Below are 9,954 nucleotides of genomic sequence, written 5' to 3'. Positions count from 1 at the left end.
TCCATCCTAGTATTATTTGATGGGCATGGCTTCTCTTTCTTTTTCCAGTTTGATAACCATCACCATGGATCTGTTTGCACTAATAAAGAATGTACTCCTTTTATGTTAATCCTTATGTACTTGTTTTTGTCTTTTTAGATGATGATTTTTATGAGGAGGATGATGAAGATGACCCAGATGCTTTAAAAGATCCGATATATCAAATAGATCTTCAGGTAACTTGCACACTATGTCTCTGTACTGCAAAAGGCTGTCTTAACTTGTATAAATGGCTTTTTTCCCCCCTGTTCCCCAGGCCTATCTTACAGATTTCCTGTCTCAGTTTGCCCAGCAACCATGTTACAGCGTGTTTTTTGGCCATCTCAATGACTCTGAGAGAAGGGTTTTGCAGTCCATTGGCATTTAAACTGCACCTGTACTCATCAACTTGAAAAACTGTACCCTTGTTTGCCACTCACTTGTATGTTTGCAAACTTGACTGGAGTGCCATTGGAAAGCTTTTTAACCTGCACTTGTGACCCCTAAAACCAACTGAGGGCTTTTCTTTTTTTTTTTCCCCTCAAAGACAATGCACTTATTGACATGTTCTGTCTCCTTATATACTTAATGAGATATAAAGGAAATCCACTGAAGTTCACGGAGTATGCAACCCATGCTGAAGAACATGATACTGTTAAGGCACAAAAGTAAGTGTACTAATTGGGGCTTCAGGCATTACAGAAGTATTTGAAGGGGATCAGTTTGTTTGCAAGGGGACTGATATCAAGAATGATTGATTAAAAAATATCTTGTCCTCTGTTCTCTCTTGTATTAATTTGTGGAGATTTACCAATCTTTCTGTAAAGGAGCGCATAGATTTTTGTGGACAACAGATGAATTTGATGTGGCTAATGTTGGGAAAAATTCACAAAGCTTGTCATGCAGAGATATCATGATCCTCATCTTTATGTCCATGGAATGGGGTGGGTGTGAAAAATTCCCCATGCCATGGTAATTATCAGCTTCTCTTGTACCTACTGAAATCTGGGAATATGTTTAAAAATAAACCTATGAATTTTCCAACTACTGGCAGTGTTTGTCGCTATGCTATCTGACATTATATCTGCTATCTATGCTATCTGACCAAGACATTAGCAGTAGATGCTTTAAGTACTGTAAATTGCGAGTTGGGGCCTTCATAAGTCAGACTTGTTTGTCCAGCACATCCCCCAGATGTTCGATCAGATTGAGATCTTGCGAATTTGGAGGCGAAGTCAACACCTTGAGCTCTTTGTCATGTTCCTCAACTCATTCCTGAACAGTTTTTGCAGTGAAGCAGGGCACGTTATCCTGATGAAAGTCCAGTGCCGTTATACTGATAAGTCCAGTGCCAGGAATAACATTACCATGAAGGGGTGTATTTTTGGTCTACAACAATGTTTCGGGCGGCACGGTGGTGTAGTGGTTAGCGCTGTCGCCTCACAGCAAGAAGGTCCTGGGTTCGAGCCCCGGGGCCGGCGAGGGCCTTTCTGTGTGGAGTTTGCATGTTCTCCCCGTGTCCGCGTGGGTTTCCTCCGGGTGCTCCGGTTTCCCCCACAGTCCAAAGACATGCAGGTTAGGTTAACTGGTGACTCTAAATTGACCGTAGGTGTGAGTGTGAATGGTTGTCTGTGTCTACGTGTCAGCCCTGTGATGACCGGGCGACTTGTCCAGGGTGTACCCCGCCTTTCGCCCGTAGTCAGCTGGGATAGGCTCCAGCTTGCCTGCGACCCTGTAGAAGGATAAAGCGGCTAGAGATAATGAGATGAGATGAGACAATGTTTCGGTAGGTGGTCTCTCAAAGTAACATCCACATGAATGCCAGGACCCAAAGTTTCTCAGCAGAACCTTTCTGAGCAATGGATAGCTTGCCTTCTTCCCATAGTGCATGCTGGTTCTATGCCTCATAAAGACCAATTTATACTTGTGCAATGAATCTAGCCTGATGGCCGCCCCCCTGCCCTGCCCCAATGTAACTACACATCGTGGCAATGCACACTGCATCAATTGTGATTGGTCCGCTTGTTAGCATCACATTTCCAGCTTCTTTTCTGTGAAATCTACAATCATAATACTGTGTTCATATAAAGTATGAGGCTCTGTGGTGGCTGTAGATTATGATAACGGTCAGTTTAATCCTGCAGGATCTCACACTTTTCTGTTTTTCTTCTAACAGACTCCCAGTAAACAGAGTGTCTGTTGTGTAAACCATAACAGCTTAATAAAAATAATAAAGCATCTGTCAAACTGTGATTGATAGAATTGTGTATTTGAACACTAGTTCCGCTGATGTGCTTTAAGACGCTCATACTGTTGAATACAGATGAGTTAAAGCACTTCAGAAATGCTTTCAGTGAGAATTCACTTGGTTTATAATCAGTCATGCAAGGTTTCTTTCCCCCAGTAAATTTGTTTCAAAACTAACATACGCTGGTTCACCAGTTGTCCTTCTCTTAGAATTATCCTGTTAGAATTCTAATTCAGTGGCTGACTAGCTTCCTCTGTTTCCCTTCGGACTGTCTTGAGTTTGAGGAGACCAGAAGAAAAGACACACACATGCAGTTGTCAAGCCTTGTATTGTCTAAGGTTTATTCTGAGTACAGAAGAATATATTGTGCATGATATGCCACATCTGGGTAAATGGTTCGATAGCTTAACAGAAAAACATTCTGTCTCTCTCTCTCCCTCTAAAAAAAATGGGAATGACAGCTGTGTTCAAAGAATGTTTCTTCAGCAAGAGACAAAATGGAAAAACAATGTTCTTAGAACAGGATTCTTCAGCAAAGAGACAAAATGGAAAAACAATATTCTTATAACAGGATGTGGGTACTCAAATTCTGCAGCTTCTCACACATGATACACAAGCCAAGCATAAATATGTCCTGTCAGAGATAATATAGAGGGATTAAAATTGGGCCAGATGATTCAGACCCAACAACTGCCCTCTTTTGTCCTAACAGGATGACTAAAGGAAATAATGGTTCTCATTTGGCACTTTATTAAAGGGGATAGAGAGGTATGCTGGATTAATGAGGAACCAGACACACACACAGGAAGTAGCTTTCCCCTTGCAACCCTACCATGCATATTATATGTACAGTGGTGCTTGAAAGTTTGTGAACCCTTTAGAATTTTCAATATTTCTGCATAAATATGACTCAAAACATCATCAGATTTCCACACAAGTCCTAAAAGTAGATAACGAGAACCCAGTCAAACAAATGAGACAAAAATATTATGCTTGGTCATTTATTTATTGAGGAAAATTATTCAATATTACATATCTGCCCCTCCTAGAACTGCCACCTTATTGTGGTGGAGGGGTTTGTGTGCTTGAATGATCCTAGGAGCTATGTTGTCGGGGGCATTATGCCCCTGTTAGGGTTTCCCAAGGCAGACAGGTCCTAGGTGACAGGCCAGACCAAGAGCAGTTCACCAAAAAACCCCTATGGAGAAAAAATCCAGGACCGTGACGTCGCCCGGTAGGACGCAGCCGGGGCCCCACCCTGGAGCCAGGCCCGGGGTTGGGGCTCGTATGCGAGCGCTTGGTGGCCGGGCCTTTGCCCATGGGGCCCGGCCGGGCTCAGCCCGAAGAGGTGACGTGGGCCCGACCTCCTGTGGGTTCACCACCCACAGAGGTAGCAGTAGGGGTTTGGTGCAGTGTGGATTGGGTGGCAGTCGAAGGCAGGGGCCTCGACGACCTGATCCCCGGACACAGCGGCTGGCTGTTGGGACATGGAATGTCACTTCGCTGGGGGGGAAGGAGCCTGAGCTTGTGCGGGAGGTTGAGAGGTACCGGCTAGAGATAGTCGGGCTCACCTCCACGCACAGCTTGGGCTCTGGAACCCAGCTCCTCGAGAGGGGCTGGACTTTCCACTTCTCTGGAGTCGCCCATGGTGAGCGGCGGCGGGCTGGTGTGGGCTTACTTATAGCTCCCCAGCTCAGCCGCCATGTGTTGGAGTTTACCCTAGTGAACGAGAGGGTCGCCTCTCTGCGCCTTCGGATTGGGGAGAGGGCTCTTGCTGTTGTTTGTGCCTACGGGCCAAATAGCAGTATAGAGTATCCGGCCTTCTTGGAGTCCCTGGGAGAGGTACTGAGGGGTGCTCAGACTGGGGACTCCATTGTGCTACTGGGGGACTTCAATGCTCACGTGGGCGATGACAGTGACACCTGGAGGGGCGTGGTTGGGAGGAACGGCCTCCCCGATCTGAACCCGAGTGGTGTTTTGTTATTGGACTTCTGTGCTAGTCACAGTTTGTCCATAACGAACACCATGTTCGAGCATAGGGGTGTCCATAAGTGCACGTGGCACCAGGACACCTTAGGTCAGAGGTCGATGATCGACTTTGTAGTCGTGTCATCTGATCTCCGACTCTATGTCTTGGACACTCGGGTGAAGAGAGGGGCTGAGTTGTCAACTGATCACCACCTGGTGGTGAGTTGGATCCGCTGGCGGAGGAGGAAGCTGGACAGACCTGGCAGGCCCAAACGTATGGTGAGGGTCTGCTGGGAACGTCTGGCCGAGCACTCTGTTGGGGAGGTCTTTAACTCCCACCTCCGGGAGAGCTTTTCCCAGCTTCCGAGGGAGGCGGGGGACATTGAGTCTGAGTGGACCATGTTCTCTACCTCCATTGTGGACGCAGCTGTTCGGAGCTGTGGCCGCAAGGTCTCCGGTGCCTGTCATGGCGGCAATCCCCGAACCCGGTGGTGGACACCGGAAGTAAGGGATGCCGTCAAGCTGAAGAAGGAGTCCTATCGGGCCATGTTGACCTCCGGGACTCCTGAGGCAGCCGACGGGTATCGGCAGGCCAGGCGTGCTGCAGCTCGGGCAGTTGCAGAGGCAAAAACTCGGAACTGGGAGGAGTTCGGGGAGGCCATGGAGAAGGACTATCGGTCGGCCTCGAAGAAATTCTGGCAAACCGTCCGGCGCCTCAGGAGGGGGAAGCAGTACTCTGCCAACACTGTTTACAGTGCGGGTGGGGAGCTGTTGACCTCGACTGGGGACATTGTCGGGCGGTGGAAGGAATACTTTGAGGATCTCCTCAATCCCACCGTCATGTCTTCCACTGAGGAGACTGAGGCTGATGACTCAGAGGTGGACTCGTCCATTACCCAAGCCGAAGTCACTGAGGTGGTTTGCAAGCTCCTCGGTGGCAAGGCACCGGGGGTGGATGAGATCCGCCCTGAGTATCTCAAGTCTCTGGATGTTGTGGGGCTGTCTTGGTTGACACGCCTCTGCAACATCGCGTGGCGGTCGGGGACAGTGCCTCTGGAGTGGCAGACTGGGGTGGTGGTCCCTCTTTTTAAGAAAGGGGACCGGAGAGTGTGCTCCAATTATAGGGGAATCACACTTCTCAGCCTCCCAGGGAAAGTTTACTCCAGGGTACTGGAGAGGAGAATTCGACCAATAGTCGAACCTCGGATCCAGGAGGAGCAATGCGGTTTTCGTCCTGGTCGCGGAACACTGGACCAGCTCTATACCCTTCATAGGGTGCTCGAGGGTTCATGGGAGTTTGCCCAACCAGTCCACATGTGCTTTGTGGATCTGGAGAAGGCATTCGACCGTGTCCCCCGTGGTATTCTGTGGGGGGTGCTTCGGGAGTATGGGGTTCGGGGCTCTTTGCTAAGGGCTGTCCGGTCCCTGTACGAACGGAGCAGGAGTCTGGTTCGCATTGCCGGCAGTAAGTCAGACCTGTTCCCAGTGCATGTTGGACTCCGTCAGGGCTGCCCTTTGTCACCGGTTCTGTTCATAATTTTTATGGACAGAATTTCTAGGCGCAGCCAGGGGCCGGAAGGAATCCTGTTTGGGAACCACAGGATTTCATCTCTGCTTTTTGCGGATGATGTTGTCCTGTTGGCTTCTTCAAACCAGGACCTTCAGCATGCACTGGGGCGGTTTGCAGTCGAGTGTGAAGCGGCTGGGATGAGAATCAGCACCTCCAAGTCCGAGGCCATGGTTCTCGACCGGAAAAGGGTGGCTTGCCCTCTCCAGGTTGGTGGAGAAGTCCTGCCTCAAGTGGAGGAGTTTAAGTATCTCGGGATCTTGTTCACGAGTGAGGGAAGGATGGAGCATGAGATCGACAGGCGGATCGGTGCAGCCTCCGCAGTGATGCGGTCGCTTTACCGGTCCGTCGTGGTGAAGAAGGAGCTGAGCCAAAAGGCGAAGCTCTCAATTTACCGGTCGATCTACGTTCCGACTCTCACCTATGGTCATGAGCTTTGGGTAATGACAGAAAGAACAAGATCGCGGATACAAGCGGCTGAAATGAGTTTCCTTCGCAGGGTGGCTGGGCGCTCCCTTAGAGATAGGGTGAGAAGCACAGTCACTCGGGAGGAGCTCGGAGTAGAGCCGCTGCTCCTCCACATCGAGAGGAACCAGCTGAGGTGGCTCGGCCATCTTTTTCAGATGCCTCCTGGACGCCTCCCTGGGGAGGTGTTCCAGGCATGTCCCCCCGGGAGGAGGCCCCGGGGAAGACCCAGGACACGCTGGAGGGACTATGTCTCTCGGCTGGCCTGGGAACGCCTCGGTGTTCTTCCCGAGGAGCTGGCCGAGGTGTCTGGGGAAAGGGAAGTTTGGGCTTCCATGCTTAGACTGCTGCCTCCGCGACCCGGTCCTGGATAAGCGGAAGAAGACGAGACGAGACATATCTGTGACTGGCAAAAGTATGTGAACCTCTAGGATTAGCAGTTAATTTGAAGGTGAAATTAGAGTTGGGTGTTTTCAGTCAATGGGATGACAATCAGGTGTGAGTGGGCACCCTGTTTTATTTAAAGAACAGGGATTTATCAAAGTCTGATCTTCATAACACGTTTGTGGAAGTGTATCATGGCACAAACAGATTTCTGAGGACCTCAGAAAAAGCATTGTTGATGCTCATGAGGCTGGAAAAGGTTACAAAACCATCTCTAAAGAGTTTGGACTGCACCAATCCACAGTCAGACAGACTGTGTACAAATGGAGGAAATTCAAGACCATTGTTACCCTCCCCAGGAGTGGTCGACCAACAAAGATCACTTCAAGAGCAAGGCATGTAATAGTCGGCAAGGTCACAAAGGACCCCAGGGTAACTTCTAAGCAACTGAAGGCCTCTCTCACATTGGCTAATGTTCATGAGTCCACAATCAGGAGAACACTAAACAACAGTGGTGTGCATGGCAGGGTTGCAAGGAGAAAGCCACTGCTCTCCAAAAAGAACATTGCTGCTCGTCTGCAGTTTGCTAAAGATCACGTGGACAAGCCAGAAGGCTGTTGGAAAAATATTTTGTGGACGGATGAGACCAAAATAGAAATTTTTGGTTTAAATGAGAAGTGTTATGTTTGGAGAAAGGAATATACTGCATTCCAACATAAGAGCCTTATCCCATCTGTGAAACATGGTGGTGGTAGTATCACGGTTTGGGCCTGTTTTGCTGCATCTGGGCCAGGATGGCTTGCCATCATTGATGGAACAATGAATTCTGAATTATACCAGCGAATTCTAAAGGAAGATGTCAGGACATCTGTCCATGAACTGAATCTCAAGAGAAGGTGGGTCATGCTACAAGGCAACGACCCTAAGCACACAAGTCATTCTACCAAAGAATGGTTAAAGAAGAATAAAGTTAATGTTTTGGAATGGCCAAGTCAAAGTCCTGACCTTAATCCAATGGAAATGTTGTGGAAGGACCTGAAGCAAGCAGTTCATGTGAGGAAACCCACCAACATCCCAGAGTTGAAGCTGTTCTGTATGGAGGAATGGGCTAAAATTCCTCCAAGCCGGTGTGCAGGACTGATCAACAGTTACCGGAAACGTTTAGTTGCAGTTATTGCTGCATAAGGGGGTCACACCAGATACTGAAAGCAAAGGTTCACATACTTTTGCCACTCACAGATATGTAATATTGGATCATTTTCCTCAACAAATAAATGACCAAGTGTAATATTTTGTCTCATTTGTTTAACTGGGTTCTCTTTATCTACTTTTAGGACTTGTGTGAAAATCTGATGTTTTAGGTCATTTATGCAGAAATATAGAAAATTCACAAACTTTCAAGCACTGCTGTATTTTTTTTCTTTTCCTTATGGTGGACAGATGACTGAAATTTGATTGGCTGTTTGGTGGCTTAAAAAAAAATCTGACTCTTGGCCAAATGATTCATAAGTTACAGCCCAAAATGTGTTTTAGTACCACCATGCAGCCAAACAGTTTTTTTTTTTTTTTTAAATAACCTGGGTGTGCATAGGACCCTTGGTGGCAAGTTTTGGTTGGTCTAACGTATACAGATTTTTAAATGTGCAAACACTTTTTTAAAGAAAATAAATACAAAATAAATAAGCAAGCTGTGATCATCAGGGTCCAAAAACATAGCAGAAGTTGCAAACAGTAGTGAAATTGGTAGATTAATGGCTCCAACAGGATAACTATGAGGAATTGTCTCATTCATCTCATTATCTCTAGCCGCTTTATCCTTCTACAGGGTCGCAGGCAAGCTGGAGCCTATCCCAGCTGACTACGGGCGAAAGGCGGGGTACACCCTGGACAAGTCGCCAGGTCATCACAGGGCTGACACATAGACACAGACAACCATTCACACTCACATTCACACCTACGGTCAATTTAGAGTCACCAGTTAACCTAACCTGCATGTCTTTGGACTGTGGGGGAAACCGGAGCACCCGGAGGAAACCCACGCGGACACGGGGAGAACATGCAAACTCCGCACAGAAAGGCCCTCGCCGACCCCAGGGCTCGAACCCAGGACCTTCTTGCTGTGAGGCGACAGCGCTAACCACTACACCACCGTGCCGCCCATGAGGAATTGTAAGAAATGTAAAAGAAAATGGACCGCACAATGAGCTTTGTAGAATAAATGATTTTTGAGATGCATGAATGCATCTCTTAGAGCAGGGATATCAAACCCAATTTGCCTGGGCCACATCAGCATTTTTGTGAAATGCCGTAATCAAAGTCTATAATGCATTTTTGGTTTTTTTTGGTTTTTTTTATTTATTAAGGTCTGAAATTACAAACTAAATTAAAAATAATGGCTAACCAAAATTGAGAGTACACACACTATTAGGTTATAACATTTATTATATTAAGGGTTTTTTTTGTTTGTTTGTTTGTTTGTTTGTTTGTTTAAAATGAATAGATTACTTTGTAAATTCACATTTTATGGGATACCACCTGCTTTAATAAGAAACAAGATTAGCTAATTGGAATGTAAACATTAAGCCCAGAGATGAAGTGAAAGCCAGAGCAGTGGCCTGCTGGAGTTTACTGCAGAAGAAAAGTAGGATCAGGATTTATAATATAAGATGTAATTTTCCCCGATATTCACCTGTTACTTTAATAGTTTTCATTGGAATTGTCCAACTATTTATGGCAACATTATTAATATAGAAAGACTAATAATAAAGATTGAGAGTAGATTTTGCCTTAATAAAATAAATTTTTACTACTTTTACTCCTGACATCCAACTAAAATTCTCATGTACACCGCACTTAATTTCATAGTACAGATTAAGAAAACAATTGTGATTTATTCATTAGACCTGTCCCACTGAATTTCATTTCTGGTTATGCCACCACCAGCACAACATGCTTCTAAACTATTTCTAAATGTGTGATTTGCATTAAGTGCAAGAGTCTCAGTTGTTAACCCACATTTGAAACTGCAGTCAAGCCAGTTGCAGCAGAAATCAGTGTTCGCATATCATTTACTGTAACTACCCTTTGGATGTAATGTTTTGTAATCTTTTTTTTTTTTTTTGGCAGACTATGCTTTGAGGTTGCATAACATTTATTTTATTTATTTTTAAATCTTGCACCACTGTCAGGCCAGACATCTTGGAGCAACGCTGACAGCACTTCTCATTGGCTCTGTGAATGTGAGTGTGAATGGTTGTCAAGGTTCCTGCGCGTCATTAAAAGTCATTAATTCCAATTTTCTCTT

The 9,954-nt window shown here is 46.4% G+C and overlaps 1 protein-coding gene across 4 annotated transcripts in view; it reads left to right on the top strand.

Moving 5' to 3' along the window:
- Positions 1-1,065, top strand: part of ipo9 (importin 9) — a 211,830-nt gene extending 210,765 nt beyond the window's left edge. For all 4 annotated transcript variants that reach the window (XM_060910599.1, XM_060910601.1, XM_060910600.1 and 1 more), the window contains exons 23-24: positions 139-215; positions 296-1,065. In XM_060910599.1, coding sequence (XP_060766582.1) covers positions 139-215; positions 296-406 — 188 coding nt within the window. In that variant the 3' untranslated portion in view covers positions 407-1,065. The remainder of the gene's footprint in view (positions 1-138; positions 216-295) is intronic.
- Positions 1,066-9,954: the final 8,889 nt, after the last annotated feature.

Source organism: Neoarius graeffei, chromosome 26 (assembly GCF_027579695.1).
Source record: "Neoarius graeffei isolate fNeoGra1 chromosome 26, fNeoGra1.pri, whole genome shotgun sequence".
Taxonomy (NCBI): Eukaryota; Metazoa; Chordata; class Actinopteri; order Siluriformes; family Ariidae; genus Neoarius; species Neoarius graeffei.
This window is presented reverse-complemented; position numbering and strand designations above follow the sequence as displayed.